Source organism: Betta splendens, chromosome 8 (assembly GCF_900634795.4).
Source record: "Betta splendens chromosome 8, fBetSpl5.4, whole genome shotgun sequence".
Lineage (NCBI taxonomy): Eukaryota > Metazoa > Chordata > Actinopteri > Anabantiformes > Osphronemidae > Betta > Betta splendens.
The window spans coordinates 4,245,153-4,272,226 of record NC_040888.2 but is presented as its reverse complement, the minus strand read 5'-3'; the positions used below and the strand labels follow the sequence as shown (position 1 = coordinate 4,272,226).

Sequence of the window (27,074 nt, the reverse complement as noted above, 5' to 3'; positions counted from 1 at the left end):
ACAGATGCAGCTGCAGATGTGTCATAGTGCCACAAATGACATATTTGTTCATGGTGGTAAAATTTGCTGTTGTCAGGAGAGGCAGGCTTATGGGACAGTGTTTTACTTTTAGCACAAGTTGTGATTTTAATCATTAGCCTGGCTTCAAGTTACGTTACGCTCTGTATCTGTATATGTACAGTGTAACCTGGTTTCCATAATGAGGGAAGGGGGATTAGAGTGACCTGCTTTCCTCAGGTAGGTTTCTCCTGGAGACCATCAATGACTCAAGCATTTGTACACATACCCAGGTTTCTAATAGGTTCTTACATGGGCACATATGCATGACAAAAGGTTGAAGACAGGAAAGGGACTGTACTGAGTGACTATGAAATGAGTGAGAGTGTAAAATACAACAGAAGCTCGACACTAAAAGAAGGTCCCCCGAAAGGTCTGAGGAATGAACTTCCTCTTTTTGAAAAAAAATCAGACCTCTGTCTATTCTTTCTCCCACTGCACTGTCTGCTTACACACGCACACACGCGCACTCTACAGGTACTGTAGATAACATGTATAAAAAGAACACAGGAAGCTCATGAAGAAGCCGTAAAGATATCCATCACTGTCACTGAGGACTGTGGAGGATCACACTCCTGTAGTGGGAGCGAATGTCAGGATGGGGCTCCAGAGAGCATGTGAAATATTAGGTAATTCCCACTGAGGGGACGTTAAACGCATCACATCACATCCATGGTTTTGATTTTTTTCAATAGAAGCTCTACAAACTGCAGCTGCACTACTTTTGCTGTATGCAATAAGAAGCAATGTTTCAAATGTTTGACTAACTGTAATAAAGCCCATGTTTTCATAAAAACCTACAGTATCAGAGATTAATGTTCAATAGGCTGTAGATTATAAATTAAAAATAATTCATTCATTCAAGTTATTTAAAAAAATGTTAATTTAAAATACATGAAAAAGGTGCATAAATACATATACTGTATGAGACAAGTGGCTTAACAACATTTAAGATCCAGCTTAACACAGTTTTAAAGCAGTTACTGGGACACTCTAAAGACTCCGAGGCAATTAATCAATCTCTTGAGTGAACTGACCAACAGACAACACTTTTGCCAAACAAAGAGGCTGATTTCAACTCAAGGTCAGGTGCTGCCACAGGGCATAATTCTACTTAGTGGTGAAACAAGGACCTCTTTAATTATTATGCCATTCTCATGCTACTAGTACTTGGAACTGTATTACAATGTGCACTTCTTCTCTTACATGGTCTTACGACAGACAGAACAGGCAGGGGGGAGGAATTAAGGGAGAGGGAGAATCCCCGAAGAGAATCCAGTGAGCAGAGAAGAGAGGATGAATGCTTTTTCTCTAATTAAAGCCAATGATGGCTTATCGTGATCACTATAAGCCATCATTCATAGTCTGTCGGCCTAATGAGCCATTATCCCTGCACGTGCCAAACATCAAGAGGCTGAAGCAGCTATATTTGTTTACAGATCGCTCATTTTGGCGTTCTTCGGTAGCGAGACAGTCAGTTTTCAATTCCCGCCCCTGAAAGTGAGAGCTGCTCTAAGCATGACTGAAAACAAACATGAACTCCATAATAAAGCGTTTGAGAAATGAAAGGATATATCAAGTGATTAAGCTCTGTCAGTCACTTTGATTAGATTTAAGTGCAAAAAACAATGGCTGATAATGTCGCTGAGGAGCCATGAAAAAAAGATGATTGTTCATTAGTAACATGAGGCATGAAGACGGGTTTTGTCAGTTTTTCCCCAAAGAGCTGGTCTGATAAGTAAAGTCCCATTTCATAAAGTAATATCAGTGGGATTTGAAACGTTCCACCTCAACCCCACTGTACATACTTGTATGCTCCATCCAAGGATCACCCTCTGCTGAAAGCAAATGTAATATTTCCCCCAAATAGCTCCTCTGGGCGTTTTAATATTTAGAAAGGTAAAAGACAATTTACATACTGTACAGCGTGAGCACCCGCACTCATGTGACACATCTATGTACAGTATGCCCCAGGGAATCGCTTAACAATGCACGCTAAATGAAATGAGAATAAATTGTGTATGTATAGTCTGTATGACATGAACAGCCCGGGTTTAGCCGCAGTAGTTGAGGTAAGAGGTAACTACAGGACACAAGCGTTCCCCTGCCAGCATCAGTTTCTAGACAATCATAAAACTATTTTACTTATCTGGGGCTGGGCTCAAATTACACACGGACTCGAGGCTGTGACACCAATCCTACCCTTTTTATTTACAGCAAACTCCTCTTGAAGGGTTTACAACACCCCGTTCAAGGATCCACTTGCAGCAGAGGAGGTTATAAAATTGAGGGCAGTGGTCCAAGGTTTTAATACTAAACACGCTAACTTGCAGGTTCCATTCAAATAAGAACCTTCCTACCTTGTTGTTTATGCTTCTATTGTGGTACTGCATCTCTTTCTTCTGAGGATATTTTATTATCTATGATGTGTTCATGTCAGATTTATTTGCCCACCTGTGGAGGGATGCTTTATAACATATTCATGGCTTCTTAAAAAAAACAATAGGTTGCTAACAAACCAAGTCACTGTGGAACAATATTCAATGTGGTAAGTCTTTGTCCAACTGTTAGGCAGCGATGATTATGCAGTTAGTAATTTCCTTCACTCCATGTAACAGTCCTCTACAGATATCTCCCACACAATCTTCTGCTTTCTAACTTGACACTCACACAACACACCTCTTCATTGCTGACACGGAAGTAGACGTCCAATTACAACAAGGCAAAACAAGGCTATAAACTTTTGGACATTCAGATACTTTAATATAATGACTTTTACCCCAAACATAGAGGAACTGCAGAGCAGTTGAGCAAGGCCAACGGCCAATGAGATACATGCATGTGCAGAATCCTGGTAGATTACAGTATGAAGACCACAGTTTATCTTGTGACGACGTTTGACTACTACAAACATTTGCTACTGTTTTACAAATAAATCATTGTCACTTGAACGCGTGAACCTATTAACTGTCATCCCATCATCTGATTAGTGCTCAGCCATCATTATACTATCACTGAAGGTGTTGAGAGTAATTCATCACAAGAGATTTTATTTGTATTTATTTCTCCTGTGAGCATTCATCACATTCTGTACTTCAAAATACGTCATCAAGATGACTAATGATATGAATTAAGTTCTGCATTAAAACAAATAACACATCACTTTAATGGCAATAATAAAAGTTAAGAAGCTGTGGGTCCTCCAGCTCTCTCCTCTGTGAGACCCGCAGAACCCGCTGACTTTGTTCTACAAAGAGGAAGTTCAGTTTGGCGTCTTTGCAGGATGGTTTGGGTGTAGGCGCCCCCAGAGCACGCATTCATTTTTTATGGCTTTGCCAAAGCCAGCTTCCAGGTTCCTCACACCGCTACGAGCCCTCCTCTAGACAGCATTTGAATCTGACACCAACAGAGAGGAGGTTGGGTGGCAGGGGGGATGAATCTGCTGATGGATGGATGTGTGATATAGAGTCAAAGTATTTCCCTTGAACCCATCACATAGCTGGGGCTCGCCTTCAGTCTAGAACACTAAAGGTGAAGAAGAGGCCAAACTCTAACAAGTCTTAATAAAACACATATTAGATAACTTTTCTTTAGTTTTTAAGTAGCGAAAATGATGCCCTAACTTGTGATTTATACAGAAAGACATATCCACTGAGTAAAATAAAGTTTATAAAACTACTATCACTATCCTTAAGTGTTACCATCATGTTTTGTTCTGCAGTTAGACTTCCAAAGCACACCCACATAAGATGCAGTGGGATGATAGTGATGCACAGCAGCACTAACACTTCCAGTGTCACTGCACTGGAACACTGAGTAATCGCATTGGCAACACACAGAAATGCAAGTGAATGAACATAGCTTCAAGGTTTAAGACTTTTTTTTCCCGATGAAGGAAAATAAACCTCTTTGTTGAAAATCAGACTTCAACAAAAGGGAATAAAAAAGGTCTAAGCTTCTAGAGCTATTGTTTGCGCCCTGTGTGAATAAAGGATTATGGACCGGAGGGATGTTGCCCCTGAGGTGATTCTGGAGGTGGGACAGTGAGCGGATGGAGAGGGAAACAAACTGGGTCAGAGAACAAAAGAATGGGTGTTGAGGTATTATGAAAGTTGCAACTGTGGCTTCTCTGCTGCAAGTGTTGTAAGCTATTGAAGATCTGGCATTTCTAAAATCTCCCTAATTAATAAGAAGAAAAAAGGCATCATCACTTGCTTGAATCCTATAACGTTTCATCAGGAAGCCATTCATTTTCCATCACATAACATCTTTCACCCGGTTAGTCACTGTTCACTGTAACAGATCAATAGAGCTTACACTGTATCACAGCCTGTGCCCTATTTTTCAATTGCATGCCTCCAGCCTGCTATTTCATTTTTTACAGTGTCTAGATTGGAGATAACTAGGGACAATTCTCATCTGTACAGCTTCAGCCTCCTCAAGATGAATTAATCTCACTTGATCCTGTTCCAGGCTGCTCTGTTTCTGATCTGTGCATATTGAATACAGTATGTGCACATGAAGAAACAGACAGACGAAAGAAACGCGAACGAGGGCTTTAAGACTACAACAAAAAAGGGACCAGATATAAAAAGTTCAGGTACAATCAGTTTTAGAGTTTGTTCAGCACACTGCTGAGGTTTCTGAATAATTTACTGGGTGCTTAAATAGCTACTTGCTTCAGGTACTGAGAGGTTGGGTGGCACAGACTGCCAGGGTTGCTGATCGGGCACAGACACAAACACGCAAAGAGAGCTGAGAGTTGGTTTAATTGGTTGAATGAGCCCAAATGAGAATATTCTATTTTCTCTATCGTAACCGTTTTTGCCTTCGTTCAAATTCCTTGCTTTGTTTTTATATTTCTCCCCACTTCATCAGCAATTTTTTGTTTCTTAGCTTGTCCTCTCCTTTGCCATTATTTTATTATCTTGCTCCTCTTTATTGCATTTCTCCACCTTTCTTCCGTCACACTGCCCCTATTAGTCTCTGTGTAGGCATTAATAATGCAACAAAGCTCGGTTTCTTGAAGCTTATTTCAAAGTGTTTGTTTTTGCATTGACATGTGATTATGAGTCCTCATTACAAGGAAACGCGTAATAATGTGCTGCCACTGATTGTGCTCCACTACAAACACAATTTACCTTGAACTTCCTTTTAGCTCAGGGCTCTTAACTGCATATACTTTCCTCCAATAGTGAAATTGAACACACTTTCTCGTAATAGAATATTTATTGGGAAATAAAAGTACAGATGGAGAGCCTTAGGGTCTACCAGCTACCAGAACCTTCTGAACTAGCTATTATATATAAAGAGGCAATTTGCGTATACGCATTTTACAACATTGAAGATTATGTCTAGACTGGTGCCTCGTTATTGAAACTGATAACATCCAGTAATTACAGATTATTTTGTTGCAAGACATTGTCAGCAAAGTACTTGACTAATAAAGGTGCAATATGAAATCAGGAAGTGCTGGTAATATTCAATTCAAAACACATTGAGTATGTGGTTAATAAAACGCATTTATACGTTTACAGACAAGTTATTTCCCCCCAGGCCTAAACAAAGTTGTCAATATAACAAATGCAAAAAGTATTGGCACTGGCACTGAGCATATTTCAACAGCAGGTTGGAGAGTAGGGTTAGGGTGAGGGTTAGCCCAAGTCACAGCCACCACAGCAATCACACAGGTTTCGATAATGAAGCTGCTTCACTTCTCATTTTGATCCCAGAATCGTGCAAAGCATTGTCCAAGCCAAGGTCCATCCCGCTGTTTTAGCATTCCTGATTCCATTATACATATGAATGGAATGAAATGCCTTAATAAAACATGAATTTCTGCTTTTACATCTTTCATGGCAAACTTTCTCAGTCCAACTGTAAAACTGCTGCGGGCAAAAATCAATCAAAGCCGCATACAGTAGTACTACTAGTCTAAAACTCATCCAGAAACTTTCACCCAATAATGGTTTTGTCCATTGTCTCCGAATCCTTACTCCTCCACAAGTTAACCTTTTGCAGCAACCAGACTTCTTGACCAAACTAAAGACACTTCACTTCTACTGTGCTCCATTTCTTTCGAGCACTCTCTCTGCTGCAAATACACTATCTAAAAATACACTTTTTCGCCGTCCTGTTGCGAGAAAAAAAACTTTGTTGGGAAAGGTTGAACTCTCTACTACAACGTCCTCCCAATTGCAGGATTTTTTTTTGTTTGTTTTCTTGCACACCTGTTCATTTGTGTTAGTGTACTGTACTCCTCTTGTTTACACTGAGTGGGAGTAAGAACCTGAAATTGTCGGCTGTGTGCAAGTGTATAACTTCCTTATTTTAAGTTGAGGCAGCAGTTGGGTGGTGTCACTGTGGTGTCATCTAGTAGTAATATTAGGATTTCAATCAGGTTCACGTGGTGTGTTGAATTTCTGCACACTTCCGGACGTCATATTAGGCATTATGTAGAGCTTAGTTGCTTTTAAAAAGACAATAGGCTATGCTGCCTCACTCTAGCTCACTTATCCCCCCCACACACACAATAATAGAAGGAAAGGGAGCTGCAAGTGGCCTCTTAGATCATGCAGACATCAATGGCTGTCATACAGCAATCCCTTCTGTCAGCACACAGTGGAATGGGAGTCACAGAAGTCTTTCCAGCAGCAGTCGAAGACAACGATACCCAGCCGTCCCCACACAGAGCAAGAACATCAAATACACATGTATGCACATACACACTGAACACACGCAAACACGGTGACTCAGTGCAAGTCACAGATTTTACTTCTCCCAACACACACACAGAAGGTATCCCTATAAGTACCACTATATCCAGTCAGGAATAAATCGAATAGCAGAGACCCAAGAAAAAGTGTACATTTGTGTTACAGACAGTGGCAAAGAAGATAAATATGCATCCTATATGCTGATAATTGAAACAGGTTTGTAACTAGGATATAAATATACAGTGGGAGTAGACTTTGCTTTTAACACTACTGAATTTTCTGACCTCATGTTACATTATTCCACTCACTCAGCACTGATCAGCACACACTCTGGTCTTATCACAAACTATACTGGAAAATGCTGAATTTGTACATCCTTAACAATTCCTTTACAGTATATGTGATTGTTGAACAATTTTACAGTCCCATATAACAATCTCAGGCTATAGCTCTTTTTAAATACAATACCTAATGTGTCCTAATATGACCTGTACTCTAATATGTAATGCTGTGGTAGTAATAAGAGCTGTGCATGGGCATAATAACCAACTTACCTTGATAATCAGCATGTCTCTTGGTGATGGGCACCAAAAACATTAACCTGTTGTGAAAACTGCCCCGTTTTCTCTGACCCTGCTATGTCAATCCATTTGCAGACTACGTCTGTCTGTTTTTCAGCAGCCTTGCAACGGCCGCCATGAGTAATTCATTAAAAGAATATGAAGTGGGCACTCATCAGTTAGCAATAATAGTGCAGAAAATGTGAAAATACTTCTAAAGACTAAATTCTAAAGACTGAATCAACACCCCTCAGTCGTATGTGTGTGCTTTTATTCCTCTGAGATTTCAATTAGGCACCTATGGGGACATTTCAGCAAACAGGTCAAGATATGGCCAAACGCAACCAGCAGAGTTCAGGTAGGAAAGTCAGGAAGGCAAAAAAAGAAGTTTCTTTGTGGATGTAAAACTAAAATCAATAAAAAGGAAAGCCAAGGAGGGAGGAAGCAATTGCAAACAATAATCAAGGACTAATTAGGGTGTATGTGGGTAATGTGTATTTCCTTCAATTAGGGATATAGATGGAAAACAGTCTCCCCGCATGTGTCAGTCAGCCCATGTCACATCTTTCTATCCTGTGGTTTAGTTCATCTACAGGTAGGCATAAAACCAGCACTGCGTCTGATGTGCAGTAAATCAAAAGAAGAAGCGGCAGGCAGAATGTGTGAATGTGTGCTTTGAGCTGCGCGCGTGCGTACATGCACAACTGAGGGTAAAATTAGGAATTAGAGCAGGGTAGAGAGGATAACGTTTGCATCCAGTGTGGGTCAGCGCTCAGTGCGCAGCCTCCCTCCTTGTTTACCTCTGAGACTGCTATAAAAGAATATCTGATGTGGATGCAGAGAGCGAGGGAGAAGCTGAGAGGACAAAAAGAATGCTATATCACTGTGGCGTACAGAGCCAGTGGGTGTTATTTTATGCCAACAGCTGCCACAAATACTATTCAGAATACACAAACACACATGCACACTCACAATCCAGGAAAGGCTGAAGGAGTCGAGGGAAAGAGGAAGCGACTGGAACTTATAACAACCGAGATAGAACCCCGGATGTGATTAGGCTAAATTTGTTGAGTTTGTTCTGCAGAAAGGAAGGTTTTTTATTCTAAATTATTAATACTCTGTTCAAATGGCTCCTGGCATTGGGTTGGATGGGTTCTGGCAATTTGCTTGTGCACAACGAGGAAATACATGGCAATGAGAGGACTGCCCTCACAAAAGTTTGTTGTTTTGGTAAGTTAAAGGCCAATCTAAGTGAGCTTTATCCCTTAATATCAGAGTAAACTAAAGATTTACAGAGACATCAAAAGGAAAGATTCTGTCTGCACTTCTACTTAATATATTTTCAGTCGATGATATTTGTAAATAATGAATGGATAATTAGTGGGGTTTGACGTTTTTAATTAAAAGACTCTGCATAAATTCATTTGGTAAATTCCTAATGCATTTATCACAGAGATGAAAAACACTTTTTTGGATCCATTCAAACTTTATTAGTGAATTAAGGAGGACAAATTTTTTAAAGTTGTGTGAATGAATATTATGCTTCAAGTATAACTGATATAAAGCAGCTACTTGTATTGTGTAATGTGGCACTGTGATGTTTAATAGTGGTGATAATGTTAAAAGCTGAAGGTATTGTTAGATGCGCAGTACACGGAAATGTACACCATCAGACTTTAATATGAACTATAACTGGAAAGCTTCACAGCTGACTTTGTCAACACAAAAGCTGAGATGTAAACAACTCTAGGATGTGCTGAGCTGTGGTTACTACTGGGTGTTTTGGGTAGCTGGGAAGTCGACAGGAGCATCCAAACGTTAAAAAAAGCTGGGCGGTAACAGCTGTTCTTTAGGTCACGTACACGAATATCAAGTATAATTTCATATACAGTAGTTTAAATGTGCCTTGAATACTTGCACATCTATGGCTTCAACTTCGATATAAACAGTCTTTCTTTTATGACTCATGAAATACAAATGGAGCTTTTACATTCATAACGCAATGTCATCAATACGCTGAAGTCCCGCCTTACAAACTAATGCAATGAAAAAATAAGTAAGTGCTTTAAGATATATTTTTATCTTGAGTCTATCCTTGAAATATAAGCAGCTTTATAGCTTAATACTTCGATTTCGCAGCAAGAGATAAGTCTTTCACACACAAACAACTCAGCTATTAGTGAAAACACAAACACACACACACACACACACACACTTACTTTCTCTCTCTCTCTCTCTCTCTCTCTCTCCAAATATCCACAAAATGAACCACATCAGTTTGCAGCAGAACAGAGATCCTTGGCTCTACACACATTAACCACCTACAGTATATTACTCCATTGAAATTCAAGCTGTTGGCACAAACACACATACAATATCAGATGTCAGCTGGTGGCCTTGGGTAAAGCTTCACCCAACCCGCACGATTCATCGCAAGATTTATTCTATACCTTCACACACAGCTGCAGCATGAGTTACTGCTACTATGTGTGTAAACCACAAAAGAAGTAAAGGTTGCTGGTTATGAATGCATAAACATCAACTGAGTAGGTTAAAGTAACTTACACCAGGTGTCTTCATCGTAGCGTCGCAGGAAACAGCTGCTGTAGATGACCTCACATCATGGCCCACACGAAAAACCAACACAAAATAACTGTAAAGTAACAGCAGTTTAAAAATAAGCTGTTGCGATCCTAAAAGCAAACAAGCCAAATAATTCTGTAGTTCGTTCCTAAAAAGGCAGTAAAAAACTGAATCCAATGCTAGCTACTTTAGCAAAGCAGCCTTCTAGCTTTAAGTAACGTTGATACGCGTTTTTGGTCCTCTTTACGTTTGTTACTACCTTGGCAGGTCGTCAGAAGAGTAACGTGAAAACAGACCATAAAGAGGAACAAGTCACCCAACACTGAAAGTGCTCGTCCGTCACTTCGATATATCGGTGCCGATGCTAATGGAGTAGTTAGCCGCTCACCTAGCTAACTTAGCTAACTAGCTACATCGCGCCACACCATTAAAGCTTTGGCTAAAGTCACAGTTCAAACATGTAAAGTTAACAGTAGACAATACATATACATTACATGTACGTTTAGTTGTAATACATTACCTTTACACCTTTACTTCTGTCGTTCTTTCTTAGATGTGGTAGCATCATGTCCATACTGTGAACGAGGTGAACTTGAAGGCAGCACGACCCGGTGCCGCAAACCCTCCTGCTTCAGATTAGTAATTATTTTCTTCCTCATATAACTATCAATAAATAAACATTTCCTCTGTCTGCTACAGCTTTTTAACAAGATACATAATAGTGTTAAACACATTGCTTAATTTGTTCTTTACGTCCTAAAATAAAAAAAAATCATAAATGCTCTAAAAAGGCTTTTAGCTGGTAAAATGCCAAAATCTGCAGAAGTTTCACAGTGGTGATGATGGATTTAACTGTAAATCAGGGAGCAAGATGGGCCCTTTGCTGTAGCATTTCCATCACCATGCACTCATTGTCAGCGTCTCCCTGCGGCTGAAGGCCACCTTGATTAGGATGGATGGCATTTTCCAGGGTGACTGCAGGTTTCCAGCTACCACAAGCTGCAGCCTGGAGCTGGCAGTGCGGCCGTTTGACCATATTAATCAGACTGTATTTGGCATATTACAGCTTGAACGGTACACTGAGCCAAATCTGCGCTGATCCAAAATCTGTTTGCTCAAAAACAGGACACGGTTATGTAACAATCCACTTCCTTTAAACTCCTGCCTAAACCTCCAGGTGTTGTTGACATCGGCACAGTACAAAATGTATGACCATCACTACTTAAAGTCAGAACTTCTGCGGTTTCTCAGCATAAAATGCTCGTCAGAAGATAATTACATATGCAGAAACTGCGGAGAACAAGAAGCTGACAATCTGGATGTTTTCACACTTTAGGATACGCAGTATGGTAATGATGCATATAAAGTGCAGCACTGCAACAGATTCAGTTTTATTTTACACATTACGAGATACGGTGAGAAAGACACACACATTTACTGTATGCACACACAGCAGCGACAAATAGAGCAAAATACCAAACGTCTGCTTCCAGATATGAGACAATACAGACAGTGACAGAGGAGGAGACAGAATGAAATAACAGAGACAAACACAACAACACATCAGAAGGAGCTCATAGGATTTCTCGGAGGATTTAGCTCTGTGTCGACGAGGGTCCAAAATGCTCAGCGACGGTTTTGTAGAAAAGTAAAACTTAGTTTGTCGTTGCCATCAGTGGAATTGGGACTTTTCTGCCAGCATTAGTACAGTCGCATGATGGTGATACGCTGTGGTGAGAGTATGACCTTTTACTTAGATCGTGAGAACTGTGATGTAAGTTCACAGACGCGCAGCCTGTTTGGCATGACGTGGCAATTACAGTTTCCCGTGGCTCCAAAGTTACGTGGAGCGAGATTTACATAATCCACCACCAACCAAGGTTAGAGAGGTTTGTCACCGCTGCTAGAATCTGACATATGTCTGTGCGATGCTTTGAATACGGTCTGGGTTTTACAGAATAACAACATGATACCGATTCAGTAAATTGTATGATATAGCAAATAAGCAATTAAGCATCCTAAAAATAATATCCCTGTTATTCCTCTATTCCCCAGTTGGAATAATTAAACCTCATCTACTGAGGTCCAGAGAGTGGAACAGTTGCCTGTCTCTGGTCGAGTGCCTGCTGAACCAGGTGGACAACATCTGGCCCACTTACACATCCAGAAGGGTCTGTCCTAATCCCCTGCGTTCCCCGGGGTGTGGATGCTGCCCGGCCCGCGGCTCCACCCAGCACATGCCCCCCCCCCCCCCACCACCCCCCCCCGCCTAAGCCAGGCGACGACCGGCTGCAGCTGGACCTCGGCCCGCTCCATCCCCCGTGGCCTGCTTCTAATCAAAAACAGCCACAGTTGGCAGACGGCACCCGCAGTTATGATATTATGAGACGGCAGCAGAGATCCCATGGAACAGGCCGTTATTTGGGGCGAAACCCGGTAGAGAATTTAAAATAGAAATGTCTGTTTCACCAGAGTCAATTAATAATCCACAGTAATAATCTCTGAACTATGCCCTGACACCTGCTGAATGTAGATTATGCTTCCTTGTCCAATTATTATGCAGACATGAATCAATTAGATAGGTTTACTAACAAATCTATATCACACATAATGTATAGCATAGTGTATAATGTACTGAATTAGAGGATTGTAGTTATGTTGATTAGAGATAAATCCACGTCTTACACAACGTGCACTGAAGATGTTCTGTTTTGAAGCGATGACAAATGAGCTCATCAGATGAGCAAAACACACAATTAATTTGAGAGCATTTTCTGCCTTAGCCGAGCCATTAATCATCTCATTCGACTACTAGTTGTGTGATTAAGATGTGATGTGATACAGGTGACGTTGGGTGGTGGGTATTTGATAGTGAAAGTCGTGCAGGATGTCTCTGTTTCCACTGTTCGTCATAGCTGAGATATAAAAACAAGCATGTCATCTGTTCCTGACGTGATTCACGTGACGTAACAGGACCTGCACACTCACATTCAGTCAAACTAGCAGTTTAAGTTCTAAAAGTCCTGCTTGACTGCCACTGGGACGGGCTGCTCGCTCTCTGAAGGTTAATTGATTTTCATTTTCCTAATTTATTGAGGGAGTTTGTCTTTATGATCCGGCAGCGAAAAAAAAGGCGAGACAAGCAGTTTCTCCAGAGGCCGTGCTGTGCTGCGCTGTGCGTTTCTCACACCAGCCTCCGAACGCTGGGCAGCAATTAAAACACAGGGAACCATAAAATGGTGCTAAGTTGCCTGTAGGTTTGTGACGTGAGTGTGTCTCATATCACTCCACACCTGAAGGGTCACTGTGGATTCTGAGCCTTTTATTTGTTGTATTTCTGGGTATTATCTTACAGTAAATCACGCACACGCAGCACGTGAACACTGACTCACCCGTTTTACGGCCGGGCCCTGATGACAGACCGTGTGGTGTTTGTGGGCGGTCGCTCCCTACGGCAGCCTGTGGATTACATAACGGCAACCCGGGCGCCACCCTGTTTGTTTTTATCTACCGACAAGCCATTAAGATTAGTCTCTGAGGTCACGGGCCGTGAATTGGACCTTATTGCCCTTCCCCGCGATGCAACGCTCACAGCCTTGAGAGCAATGTAGCATATTGTTCCGGACAAAGAGTGAGCGCGTTACAATATTAAGACGGAATCTTTTGAATTAAACTGCGAACCTTGAGGCGTTTTCATAAGAGTTTACCTGATAATAGATAAATCAACAAAGCACCACAGAGACAGGCGAGCTGTGTTTGAATGCCAAGTAGCTGGGAGAATAAAAAAGACGGAATGTTTAAATGTAGATGTGAGTAAAAATGCCTTCTGCCGCCAAGATGCCGCCGCGTGTCGTACTGTACGCCTCCATGTCAGGGCTCGAGTGCTCGCAGATCAACAGCACGCGTCTACACATCTTGAGTGACCTTTTCCTCCCGTGTTCCGACCCACTTCTACCAAGGTGAGCACTTCAAGAGTCTGATACCGGTCCCGAGACGCGCCACAGATTAAGCTGCTTTCAATTTGAACTGGGTGATTCTCTCGACTGCCTCCGTTCAGTTCCACAGTCGGCATCAAAGGAATCGTCAGGCCTTTCAACAAAGTCAATCAGTCCTTTTCATTCCTTTCGCGAGGCAGCTGTCCTACATCGCCATGATGGCTGCATAAAAAGCCAATAATGATGCACACGTGGAGAAATAATTATCTAATTTCGCATGGATGTGTCAACCAGCAGTGCAATTTGAAGGCGCAGAGATTACTGTGTTTGGTTTCTATTTCATTTGCTCCCTCACAAATTGATTTGAAAAAGAAAAATGAGTTGGGCAAACATTTGTGTTACGAAACCAAAGGAGCAAAGGCATCTGCTTCTTTATTGGATGTAACAAAGATTTCCCTCAACTTATGATATTAGCCTCTACAACAACAAAGGGAAACGTATGCAGCAGAACAAATTCGACCCATTACAGTCGTCCCAACTTTCGCTGCCAAACAGCAATCAACAAGACAAACAAGGAAACTGGGAAAGGCTCAGCCGCTAGCAATTAATTCCCAATTAAAACCAATAAGAAAGTAGACAGCAGCATAAGCACAGAGATTAGCACCCAGCAGATGCCAAGAAGCTGCCGACGAGAAAATCAGCAGCCGACCAATGAAGCAGCCAGCAGCGCATTGCCAAGCAAACAAACACGGGCAGAACAAAGCCAAGACATCAGCTCACAATATTCCTCTGTCTTAAAGTGGTGTTGGAGGCCAACAGCAGACACGAGGAACGAATGGAGCAGCGGCGGCGGGGAGCGTGAAGCCAACGCGATTACAGCCCCCCCCCCCCGCCCCCCGCAAAGTGTCATTACTGTTGGCAGGCGAGCCGGTCTGACGCTCCGTGAGCGGAGCAGATGAGTGCATTGGCGCGTCAGTGCACGGCAGTGGGAGAGGCGGCGGCTGGAAGCGTGTGTGCGTGCGTGCGCGTGCGCAGACGAGGAGCCGCCACTTTAGTACAGTGTCGTTTGGAGTTAGGAGAGAGTCTTTGGACGCACGTTGCCCGCGGCTGATTAAAGCCCTGACGCGCTGCGTGGCGTGAAGCTGCCACTGTATGACGGGCCTTTGGTTCCCGTGAATAACACAAGGCGTGTGTGACACTCATTACATCTGCTTCATTGTGTGTGTTTGTGTGTGTTTGTCAGAGCCAGTATGTTGGCGAGCACGTGTGCGACTTTGTGCGATATCTCATTTTCCTCGCGATGCACGCACAATATTCGAAAACTGTGAAATCTGATTTACATATTCCACTTCTGCCACGCTCGGTTTAGTCCTTTTGTGTCGGTCCCGGTCGCCTTCACGCGCACGCCGCGTGCGGAGCCGCCGCAAACAGGTGTATTGTTCGTGCCGCCGCGGCGTGGGAGGCACCCGGGCTCCCGTGATTCACCGCCCGCTGGCGAGCAGGTAGCCAGCGCGTGGCCTGAATGGAGGCGCGTGGGGCGGGGGGGGGGTGCTCGTGAGCACGCGGGGAGAGGCATTAGCGACGAGATGAGTGGTCGGACAGCCTGGGAGCGCGTGAAGTGAGTGAGCGTGGCTGAGTGTTCGTCCGCGTGGTGGATCTGTGGCGCATCGCGCGTCACACGCAACAGGTGGAACTCCCAAATAACGAAACGCACAATGGAGAGCAAGGATGTGTTCGCTGACTCACCCGGTGCAGTGAATCAGCCTCCTTAAGGCATCTTTGTCCAAATGCATTAACGTGACAAATGAACACAGGCCGATAGAAAACAGCCATGTTGCAGTATCACTTTGATTTTCCCATGCTGTTTTCTCGACAAAGCTCAAACACAAAGCAAGTAGATGTGATTTCTTTCTTCCAGGACACAACACAACTCCTGTATTTGTGTCTTTGTCATGGGCGTAAACTCTGATAATCTTGTTTGGAGCCTGGCAACCCAGTTAGGAGACGTATCAGTGTGGATGGGAAGCTCCACCGAGGATAAGACTTCAATCCCCGCTGACTGCTTAACCCTCAGTGAAGGCGCTTAAAGAAGTAAAGTTACTTCACCAGTTGCAACATGAAAGGGAAATAACTTCATCCCATCAACTTTGAAGTGGAAGTTGTCATCTGCGCTCGGTCTTCACTACTCCCACTTCACCTCCGCCCGCTCCTCTTCCTCCACCAGGGAGGGGCCGGGGGTCAGGGGAAGATAAGGTTGTCATAGTGATTGCCCCCCCCCCCTTCAAAAGCTTCCCAGGAGACCTGTCATATTAGGAAGTGGCTTCCGTCAGTCCGGACACCGTGTGCCCGCTGAACGCTGACGGTGCGTTAATGCCGGCTGACATTTACCTCTCCGACCCCGTGAACAGACAGACGATGACGGCCCCGATGAGCAGCAGCAGCAGCAGCAGCCTGCACAGCCTCCCGAGCTACTCCCATCCCCACTTTGGATTTTAAAGGAAACATCTGTAAATCTGAAGCCAAAAGAACAGATTGATGAGGCTTTTTTTTAAAAAAAACGGCGTCTGTGCGCTTGATATGAACTGTGAGAGTTTGATTCATAATCTGAGTCAACAGCTTTGAAGTTTTTCATATTCCACAGCGCCTAGCAGGTACCTGACAGACGCCTGCTCCCTTGTCTTCCTTTGACGCGACATGAAGGGCGCTCCAAACAAAACCTGCCGCTTCTCTTCACGATCTGTCACCGTGAACGAGCCTAATGGCTTCATCTGCCACCAACACGCGTTTGCCTACAGATTTCTAAATATATAATGGTGGCATCAAATTACAATGTCGCACATGCAACGGCGGAGCGCTGCGGTGTGCCCGGATGCAGGAGGAAGTCGCTCTCGCGTCTCAAAATGCTGTTCTCGGAGCCGTTTTGGTTGTTTCTGGGGAGGAAGTCCTTTCTGAATCCACCCAAGGCAGAGTTTGATTCCAGCGTTTGTCATGACTCTGCATGAAATAGGACGTTGGGTTCTGTGTGTGAGAAATCTAAATATATAAAATGCTTAGACATCCCACAGAAAACTGGGGCAAATACAGACATCAGCTAATTAAACTGCATTGTGTGAATTAGGACGATAGGCTTTTGTTTAATGTTCAGATTAACAGGTTGAAACATGAAATTAGAGAATTTGACTTTATTCAGTTTGGCCTTGATGCCATTCAGCATTCAAGATTATATTTCCACAGCAAGACACGACTATTAACATGTCACCAGTTTGAGTTGACTATAATAATCCTCACATCAACATGGTTAATGAGCAAATACCAACGTTTTAAGAGTCCAAAATAAAAATTCAACCATTGTTCAAACATGTGTGTAGGAAATTAAACTCATTGCTTAAGCGTAGATGATTATAATGAAAGACGTTGGTGGGAACAGGGTTTAATTTAAGTCACACCATTCAAATTCACATTTGAACTGCGGATTTAAACTGGATTTGCTCATCCTCAAAGAACGACCTCAGACCGCGTGCGTAAAAAAATCCCATCCCACTTCACTCCGCGGGTCATGCGGAGTTTTTCCCTTTCAGTCTCTCTTGATTCCTCGCGCAGGATCCAGACAGATGCCAAGTTATCAGTCTGTGGCTGCACGCGTTCCTTTGGCGGTGCGTTCGGGAAAGGGGAGAGGCTGCGGGCGCAGCGGTATCAGGCACCCCCCTGAAGCTTGTGGAGCGTTGGCTGCTTGTATGTTTGCCATGTTTGAGACGCATTCAAACAGGTCATAAAAAAGTCATCGAGACAAACGCGGCATGAGTCGGATCCTCTGGGACTCAGCGATGACGTGGCTGAGGATGAATAAAGCGCGCAGATGATGAGCGGAAGCGCCAGTGCGCACCTCCCCATAATAATCCGGCTGAGCAGCGTCGCTGTCTTTTCAGCACCGCTCACTGACAACCCAACCAAGCGGAGAAGCGACTGAGTTCCTGCCGTGGATTTTTTCCTTCACGCGAGAACAAATTAATATACACGCAGGGAGGAAACAAAGCGTCGTTTTAAATCACCTGCTGAAAATGATTTCTCTCAAACTAAGTAGACCATGTGTTTAGCGGATGTATTTCATCCTCGCCACTGCGGATTACGATTTCTTCTTTATTAAACTATACAATTATTTTTTCACACCCTGGAAATCTCACTTGAAATGATCATTTCAACGAAAAAGTTGTTAAAAGAAGTTTTTTGATTATTTTGCCGGTGACTTCCAATGTAATCTACGCCTCGTCTGTTTCGCTTCAACACCTGGGATCATCGCGCATCTGCTCGGAATGCTGACTCTCGTAGTCGGACTGTTCTACCTGCTCAGCGGACGCGCGGCGCGGAGCCAGGACGTTGCAGGCGGCCGCTTCGTTTGCAACGCCATCCCCCCGGGCGCGGAGCCGGGATGCGGCTACGGCGCGGCGCTGAACCGCGTCCAGGGCAGCAGCCCCGTGGAGGACGAGCTGCGCAACACCATCATCCAGCTGCGCGAGACCATCCTGCAGCAGAAGGAGACCATCGTCAGCCAACAGGGCACCATCAAGGAGCTCAACTCCAAGCTGGCGCGCTGCGAGGCGGCCGCCGACGAGTCGTCGCAGGGCAAGTCCCGGGGTCAGGGCTCCAGGCGGAAGGAGTACGGCAAGAACACGATGGGGGACCTGCCCCGGGACCCCAACGAAACCATGGACCAGCTGGGCAAAACCATGCAGACCCTGAAGGGTCGGCTGGAGAACTTGGAGGTAAGACGCGTTCGGCTCCGCACCAGAAATACCCATGATGTGCTCCACTTCAACCGGCACGTTAATGCGAATCACCACCAACGGCGTGATTTTTGCTCTCGGGGCTTCGTGCACGTCAGCGGAGTCTTTTTTGCCGCAAATGCGCGTCTGCTTACGCTCGCGCGCCGCGGGGGACCCTCTCTGGGGCTCCACGAGATCAAAGGGTCACGTAATCGGCGTGTCACATCGGTAGCTTTTTAATCACGCAGCCCGGTCGTGAAACCCACTGCGTAAGAAGCATCAATAAGGAATGAGCATCAAAAAAAGCCTGTCAATTGTATAATCAGGCACGTGCGGGTCAGGGATTTGCGGTGCATCGCCGAATTGGCGCGTGTGTGTTTCACATCATGTTTTATTTGCCAGCCACGTGACTAATTATTCATGGGAGCTGATGAAATTCTCCCCGTGTGATTGCACCTGCTTCGGCGCATTGACATGCTTAAATCGAATCAGGCGCCCGGTGGTTCGGTCCATCGCTTTTCTGTCGGCCCGACTCTAACAAACGAACCTCTGTGGGGTCCCCGGAGACCCCCCACCCCCCACCCCTCTGCTCCAGGACCCACGGATCAGCGGAGGGTGAGGTCAGTCGCTCACAGTGGGTCGGAGGCTGCTTCCTCCGCAGTATCTGCTATCATCAGTGTTACTATCTGACAGCGGCGATGTCTCAAACAATCACAGTATTCAAATTCAAATGACTTAGTGCAGAGAGCGGCGCGGCCCCTCCTTCCATCTGTCTACACCCCGCCTCCCTCTCTACTTGATTGAAAGTTTAATACCCCGGTCAAATCAAGTATAAATAGCAGCTGTGCGGGATATATTGCCTTTTCTATTGATCTGCATCTGTTCAGCATAATGATTATTGCAGCTATGCGTTATTAATAGCACAGAGCTCTCTGGTGGAGGACGTCTGCCACTGGTCGCCAGCGTTTCCATTCAGGCCCTGTGCAATTGCTTGGCTCGACCCTCAGAGCCGGATCGCTTTCACCGCAGACATTCAGGTGATTTTTATTGTGTCGGGGAAAATTAATTAAACTGTGCGATTGTGATACAAATCGGCAGCGAACCTGACAGCTGCGTTGCTGCCGTGCGCGGAGGCGGCGCTGCGTCCAGTTGTGTGCGCGACGTCACCCGTGGCAGCGACCTTTAATACCCAGCGAGGGCGTGGGGGGTGGAGGAGGGGGGGGGGGGGGGTTGGCAGGTCACCAGTCAGTCTGCCACAGGAACACGCTGTCTCCAATTTAAAAACCAATGGTGCTAAAAGGATACGAGGCGCTGAGGGCGGATCATAATCATTCATCCACTGCAAATCTAGGTCTTTATGTGAACAGAACGGCGGTTTGAGTGCTGGGGATTAACTGGATTAAATGTCCGTGTCATTGTCTGTATGTGACCCCCCGCTGCCTCCCAGCAGCAGAGTTTGCGCCTCCCCACCGCCAACGCGTCGTCCGGGGGGGTCTCCGCCCTGGCTCCGCTGCCGCCGGAGCTGCGGGAGCTGCTGCGCCAGCGTCTGGGCGCCCTGGAGACGCAGCTCCTCCGGAAGGTGGCCGAGCTGGAGGAGGAGAAGAGCCAGCTGTACAACGAAACCGCAGCCCACCGCCAGCGCACCGAGAGCGCGCTCAACTCCCTCCTGGAGAGGATCGTCGAGCTGGAGAAAAGTAAGCGACACAACGGGTGCCGCGGAGCGCTGGCGGGCGCCAACGCCAGGCTTTTGTCGCCGGTTGCCAGGTTTGGAGACAATTAGTCAGTTCCTGGGCACATTTCCGGTGATGCAAGGAAGGGTTTGTCTGCGAGCCATTCACGGAGAAGTCTTAAAATAAGGCTGGGAAACAACAGTGGCGGCGAAAGTAAACAGTAAATATTTCACTTCCACGGAAGGCGTCAAAATAACAGAAGCTCTTTGCCCCTGGGAGGTGATTTTAAAGATATTCTTAGTTATTCTCTGCAGGCTCACGTCCTGCGAGGCCGTGCATTCACTCACCTTAAACAGGTTTAGCAACTTAATTGCGCATCGTCGCACGCAATCGCCTGCACAGTGCGAGCGTGCATCGCTCCCTGTGTAAGTGAACCGGATTATGTTCAATTTATGTCAGGACGGAGTTGTTTTGTCAGCTGGAAAGTTTCCGCCCCGCAGCGTTAGCGCCACGGTGACGCTTCCTGTCAAACAGACATAGTAACAGTGAGAACAAGAGGCCCGGTTATTGCTGTGCACGCAGGCATCCGGGATGCAGCGCAGGCCCGGGTTGTAAATCTTTCATTCGGTGATGCCGCTGCACCATATAGCCGGAGAAGCTGTGGATTCTGCGTAAGCTCTCTGCTCAGCGCGATAAAACTGTGGCTCAGTAGCATTAAAATACGCCGCATGTCTCCTCGGCGCGAACCCACTGCACAGCGGAGCCTGGGTGTTGTTTTCGCGACTCCCGTTCTTCTGCTTTATGTTAATTTGGAAGTTTTAACTTCCAGTGGGCTCCACTTCCTCTGTCCGCCTTCTTATCTCACCATGGCTGACCAGCGGCCCATGACCAACATGTTTATTCCCTGTGTGGTCAGAACAGAACCAGTGCGAAGCCCCCGAATGGAGCAGAGCAGCAGCGTTAACAACAATAAGCACTTGATCTGGACAAAAGCGATGCTTAGATACACTTAGATGCTTTGCCCGTAAATCAACTTGCCAATTTATCTTAAACACTATATTAGCGTTTTCTTTTGATCCAACTTAAAAAAAGTATAAGAGAAATATCTCAAGATCATCAAAGTCAGTGTTGATTTGCTCAGATCAAAAAATAGTTGAGATCTTTAAGACTGCAGCCAAGTTGTGTTGAAGGCTGATGAATCCTCTGTCTGTGAGGCCTCTAACCGTGGGCCCTCGTCCTCCACCCACAGGTAACAACGCCTTCAAGTCGCCCGAGGACTTCAAGGTGTCCCTCTCCCTCCGCACCAACTACCTGTACGGCCGCATTAAGAAGAGCCTCCCGGAAATGTACGCCTTCACCGTGTGCATGTGGCTCAAGTCCAGCGCCAGCCCCGGCATCGGGACCCCGTTCTCCTACGGCGTGCCCGGCCAGGCCAACGAGATCGTCCTCATCGAGTGGGGCAACAACCCCATCGAGCTGCTGGTCAACGACAAGGTGGGTCTGCGTTCAGTCCATGTGAGCGCAGATGAGAAGACAGTCGCTGACCATCAGCTCCGGATGTTTAATTTAGCACCTTATGAACATTTAACGGCGCTGACCCACATTCCACACGAATCCGAGAATAACAGTAATTCATTAGAGGACTTATGCAGCCGCGCGTGCTCATTTGAAAGCTTCCTCTGCTGTGCATTCACACTATACGGCAGTCAACAAATCAACTTAAGGGATTAGTTAGTGGAACTGAATTAAAAGTGTTAGAAAGGCGTGAACATGTTCTGGTGTTTAGTCTGGAAGAGAAATGTAATTGTTATGTCGATGTAAACGGTAGGAATGGATTTTCGGGGGTGAATTTCCCGCGCTGGAGAGCGTTTCCCTTCTTTTTGCCTCCCGACTGTCTTGTTTACATTGGGCGTTATTGGCACAGGCAGGTCTCTTCAAGGTTCCCCCTTCGCCATGCATTATACATGTGTTCAAGTCAGACGGATGAGGGAGAGAAGGATGAGCGCGAGAGGGGGAGAAAGGGGGAGGAAGGGGGGAGGCGTCAGAGCTTCAGAGGTGATACAGTGCTGAGGAGAGAGAGGGGGGAGGACGGGGGGGGGGGGATCAGAAGATGCAAGAGGAATGAAGTGATAATACTGTGGAGTGGAAAACAGAGAGCGAGGCGGAGGAGAGCGAGCAGGACGAGAGAATATGATTACCTTATGTGCAGCAGCACATCCATGTGTTGAACTTGTTCACAGTGATAACAGGCTCCGCTGGGACACATTGTTTATGCTGCTCATTTGGCTGCATATTGAGAAGGAGGCAGAACGCTGCCTCAGCCGTATGAAGAAGTGCCACGTTGTCTGTATTTCGTACCTGGGGGGGGGGGGGTCTCTGGTGTGAAGCGGCGTCTCTATCAGGATCTTCCGCCCGTTCGCTGCAGAGCGGTCGATGCCTCCGTGTGAGTGATGGAGCCCGGTCCAGCGTTAGCGTGTTAGCGCGTTAGCTGCTCCCAGCTTTGTGAATCCAGTGTCATCATCTGGATTTGGACCCGACGGGACGCAGATTAGTCTGGATTCCATTCAAACACCCGCCAAAAGTCACGTGGACGCGTCTGCACTGATGTCGTCCACGTGAGCTTGTTTTATTAGCGGTGTCACTGTCCTTTTGATATATAGAATCATTCATAACTTGTGAATTTGGAGCTCAGTGTCTGACATGTGGTTGAGAAATGAGTGTCCAGCCTGCAGTTTATGGACCATGATGATATTGAAGTCTAAATATCTGCTTTTTTGAGTGTTTAAAGACTTTTACGTGGTCAGTGAGGCTCAGGCTCCCAGTGGCCCCGGTGATGAAAAAAATGCCCCTCAAGTCAAATCGAATTAAATAAGTTTTATTTTTTTCTAATTTATTTGTATCTGGAACTTCGCTACTTCTGGAAGCAGATACAGTGTGGCCTCGAAAGAGAAAAGCTAATGAGTTGCACGCTCAGAACCTCCCGTGTGAGATCCTCACAGGACTGTGATGTCACCGGTCGCTGAAAGAACCAGTTGTTTGTCTTTGATGTGCCGACAAAGCGTGGAAGCAGAGGAGGATGCTGTTTTGCTGTTAGCGACCCGAAGCTTTGAAGGACGCTCGGTCCCTTGATGTCACCTGGGTAATGTAAATTCGTAGGTGGCGCCGGCTCGTCTGGAGAGTTCTCTGCAGACGGGCGCCTCTTTGAAGCTTAACGCTGCTAATTGACACGCTTGTTTCCATCAGGATAAGAATTAATCTCAGAGCCCCGTCTTGACTGTCCCTGTCCTCCGTGTCACTCGGCCTCCAGGTGGCCCAGCTCCCCCTGTCTGTGAGCGACGGGTGCTGGCACCACATCTGCATCACCTGGACGACCAGGGACGGGTTCTGGGAGGCGTACCAGGACGGCGAGCGCCTGGGCACCGGGGACAACCTGGCCCCCTGGCACCCAATTAAACCTGGAGGTGTGATCATCCTGGGCCAGGAGCAGGTTAGTGTGTGTGTGTGTGTGTGTGTGTGTGTGTGTGTGTGTGTGTGTGTGTGTGGGTTATATCAGCATGTTTACTCCCCTGAGTTCACCGCCGCAGGCACAGAGCGGGGGGAGGGGGGGGGGGGGGGGGGGGGGGGGGGGGGGGGGTCCATGGAGTCCAGGCTCTTCTCACGCTACCGCGGCCCCTTCAGCATGAACTCATTCATATTAACGAGTTTTTCCAGTTAGCGCCATGACAGCGGCGCGCGAGCGGCGCCTAAACGGGCCGAGACGCTCCAAAGAGCCGCTCACTCACGGCGCATTAGTTCGGCGGCGGCTGTTGCTTTGGGTTAGAGTCACGGGCGCGGGTGGAGGTTACCGGGGATTGCACAATGTGGAGGGTTGATTTAAAGTGGTAGCGCAGACGCGGGCAGGCTCGTTTTGCATTCTGATGAAACCCACCTCTGAGTGACGGCCCGTCATCGTCCGGCGGCTGATCTCGGTTTCCTGTGTTTTCCAGGACATAGTCGGCGGCCGCTTCGACGCCACGCAGGCCTTCGTGGGCGAGCTGAGCCAGTTCAACATGTGGGACCGGGTGCTGCGGCCCGTGGACATCGTGGGCCTGGCCAACTGCTCGGCCTACATGCCCGGCAACGTGGTCCCGTGGATCGACGCCAACGTGGAGGTGTTCGGCGGCGCCACTAAAGCCGCCCTGGAGATCTGCGAAGATCGGGCTTTCGATTCCTAAAGGAACCCGTGCGGCGCCGTCCACTCGGACTCCAGTGTTCTGACTGCGTGATCCCAGGGAGCCGGGCGTCAGAGCAGCACTTTTACATGTTCAGAGACTTCTCATTGGGCTCGCGTGCCGGTGTAGTTTGGACCCTGAGGTCTCGGGGCGTCAGAGCAGCCGGCCTCAGTCTGCTGTTCTGTTGTGACCCGTCGTCCTGCGCTTTCAGCTTTTCGTTTGACTCTTTTTGCGTTGCGGTGACCGCGAGCGCACGCTGTGAGCTGCCGGAGCCCACGCCAGGTGTGAAACCAGGCGGATGCGGAGCAGAGCACCCCCCGCCTCCCCCCTCAGTGCTGATCACCCCCTCCCCCTGCTTCTTCCACAGTGCAGCGGTCCAGAATGCGATGCATGAGGCGCACATGTGACGGTGCATGCTTCCCGTCAATGCGCTCAGAGGAGAGTGTGCCGGGCGTCCAAACAAGCCAATGCTGCGTTACGCAAGGCCGAGCGTGTGGAAACGACCGGAGCTTATGAGGGAGGAGGGGGAGGGGGGTATTTTCATTGTAAATCTACACTTAATACCTCTCTGCCCCTTGAGCAGCTGCCACAGCCCAAACAGCTTTACGGCCGGGACATCGGAGGCTCCACCTCCCGCAGCAACCCTTAATTCCTCATCTGGCTCGTAATTATCTTGTTTGTGAATTAGTTTGGCCCCGAGCGGCCACTGATCCGCCGCTGTGACATAATCGATGGCTCAAACGGAGACCGGCGCTCGGCGGCCGGCGTAGAAGTTGTTTTCTGATAGCCTTTGCTCTTGATTGCCTCTCGCTGCACACGAACAGCTCTGCTCCACGAATACTGCGTTGTTGTTTTTTTAAGTGTAGCAAATCGATGACTTCTGGCACTCGGTGAATAAAAATGACACATTTGTCAGCTTTGTCAGTCCTTAATGTCGTGGACATTTGTTTCAACGCTGAATTTCAGCTGTTCTGTGAAAAAGCCTGGTGCTGGAGCGCCGCGAGGGAACCTGTGACTTCCCGTCTCCTCTCTCTGGACCCGTCCTGACCGAAGCTTCTATCCACATGTTGCAATGCAGTAAAGTATGAAAGAATGTTATAAAGGTGCACGCTCACCTTCACGAGGACGCGATGAATGTCACCAAAACTTTACGATCTGCTGCTCTCGCTCATTGTGAAATTGGGGTTTTCTTTCCGGTACAAACGTGTGTATTTCTTGCTTTTCCTGCTCATGGTTTTTGTCCATTAGCAACACATTGTGCAACAAAAAAAAAAAAAAGAAAAAAGCAGAAGTACTAAAAGATGCTTTGTTTAAGCTGTGAATGGCCTTCTGTCAGAACCATATGTGCTTTTGCTCGTGAACAGTTCAAACGCTGTGGTCGGCTTTTTTGGCAGCACTGAGAGCGATCGAAGCGGCTGCTTGAGCCGCGGGAGCGTGTTCTGCGGAGGCATCACTGCCACAGCTTCACCTGTGGAACATGGAGCTGCACGGAGCGCTTCCTCTCTCTCACTCACTCATCTGGGAGGCTGTCAGCGGCCGATGCAGAAATCCTCTGGACTGGCAGGCGTCCAGGTGCAAATGAAAAATTCTGCCCCTGCGGATTACGGGAGCCGCCACAATGTAGGGCAGCGTGGGCGCTCTCCGTCCTCAGCGCTGCCGGCGTGGGAACGCGACGACGTGAGGCCTCGGAGACACAACCAGTCACCCGCAGTCCGTGAAACGTGTGGCTTTTTATTTTTTTGCGTATTCTCCATCACTGATTTCCACCGAATTGCTACTGTGTCATTGCAAACCCCGATGTTCTCGATCTACTTGTCAATTATTAACGAGATTCCAACTTGAGTTTGAATAAATGCTAAATAAATTAGTTTGTGTAAAACACACACTGTGGAGTCCTTTCAGCGGCTGCTGTACGAGTGAAACCTCTTCGTGCTCGGCTGCAAGAACAATAAACTTACGCGATCAAAGACATTTAGTACGAGTCCCTTCCTCGGATCATTTCTTAATCAGAAATTCAACACGGAAGAACGAGCCCGCGTGCGACGCGCTAATTGCTGCTTTAATTGCAGCCACTGTCCAATAACTCATAGACAAATTGTCCTGAGGAGCGTCACCAATGGGAGGTTCATGGTTCTATGGGTCTCTGTGAAGGGGGAGACGGTGTGTGTGTGTGTGTGTGTGTGCGGCAGAAAGCAACACTTTGGGTCCGAGGACCAGATTTGTTCCAGTTATTGAGTTTCTCTTCCCACTGTAATACAGCTTGAAAGGCAGATTTCCAAACAGCAAATTCCTGGAGGCTTTGTGAAGAAACGGTCTCGGCAGCTGCTGCGATGATAACACTACATCACTAAAAACAAATTACCAATTCAGTGGCGTCGCCAACTCGTCCGCTCGTTCTTTCTACATGACTGGAGAGAGAGACGGTGAATAATTACTCGTCAGGTTCTTATTACTGTGTTCGTCTTCGCATCCATATGTCTGCTGCCTCGGTGCTCTACAATCAGCTGGCGTTCCTCCATTACTCAGGGTTGTGTTAATGCTTGTGGAAAAAAAAGCCCATAATTAAAACCAAATCACAATGA

General features: G+C 46.6%; 2 protein-coding genes across 6 annotated transcripts in view; one reads left to right on the top strand and one right to left on the bottom strand.

The window, feature by feature from the left end:
- fam20ca (FAM20C golgi associated secretory pathway kinase a) overlaps positions 1-10,810 on the bottom strand; it is a 106,469-nt gene extending 95,659 nt beyond the window's left edge. Inside the window, exons 1-2 of one of the 4 annotated variants that reach the window (XM_055511025.1) lie at positions 10,437-10,810; positions 9,899-9,986 (exon numbers count right to left, since the gene is read on the bottom strand). In XM_055511025.1, coding sequence (XP_055367000.1) covers positions 9,899-9,913 — 15 coding nt within the window. In that variant the 5' untranslated portion in view covers positions 9,914-9,986; positions 10,437-10,810. Of the gene's footprint in view, positions 1-9,898; positions 9,987-10,175; positions 10,240-10,436 lie in introns of those variants that run through there. The other 3 variants (XM_055511026.1, XM_055511024.1, XM_055511027.1) reach the window with 3 other exon arrangements.
- A 6,621-nt stretch (positions 10,811-17,431) lies between these two features.
- Positions 17,432-26,375, top strand: LOC114860481 (neuronal pentraxin-2-like). Of its 2 annotated transcripts, none has more exons than XM_029159121.3 (5): positions 17,432-18,611; positions 20,062-20,305; positions 21,531-21,775; positions 23,589-23,768; positions 24,268-26,375. In XM_029159121.3, the coding sequence occupies exons 1-5, from the start codon at positions 18,162-18,164 to the stop codon at positions 24,493-24,495; spliced, it is 1,347 nt and encodes a 448-aa protein (XP_029014954.1). In that variant the 5' UTR covers positions 17,432-18,161; the 3' UTR covers positions 24,496-26,375. The 2 variants fall into 2 exon arrangements, with proteins under 2 accessions (XP_029014954.1, XP_029014953.1); XM_029159120.3 differs by having other exon boundaries at positions 20,059-20,305.
- The last annotated feature ends 699 nt before the right edge of the window (positions 26,376-27,074 follow it).

What these genes read in the sequence shown, in the direction of transcription:
- LOC114860481 (XM_029159120.3), top strand. Translation starts at nt 18,162, where the DNA reads ATGCTGACTCTCGTAGTCGGACTGTTCTACCTGCTCAGCGGACGCGCG. An exon ending in AGCTGCTGGTCAACGACAAG is followed by an intron (nt 21,776 to 23,588) that starts GTGGGTCTGCGT and finishes CTCGGCCTCCAG; the next exon opens with GTGGCCCAGCTCCCCCTGTC. An exon ending in TCATCCTGGGCCAGGAGCAG is followed by an intron (nt 23,769 to 24,267) that starts GTTAGTGTGTGT and finishes TGTGTTTTCCAG; the next exon opens with GACATAGTCGGCGGCCGCTT.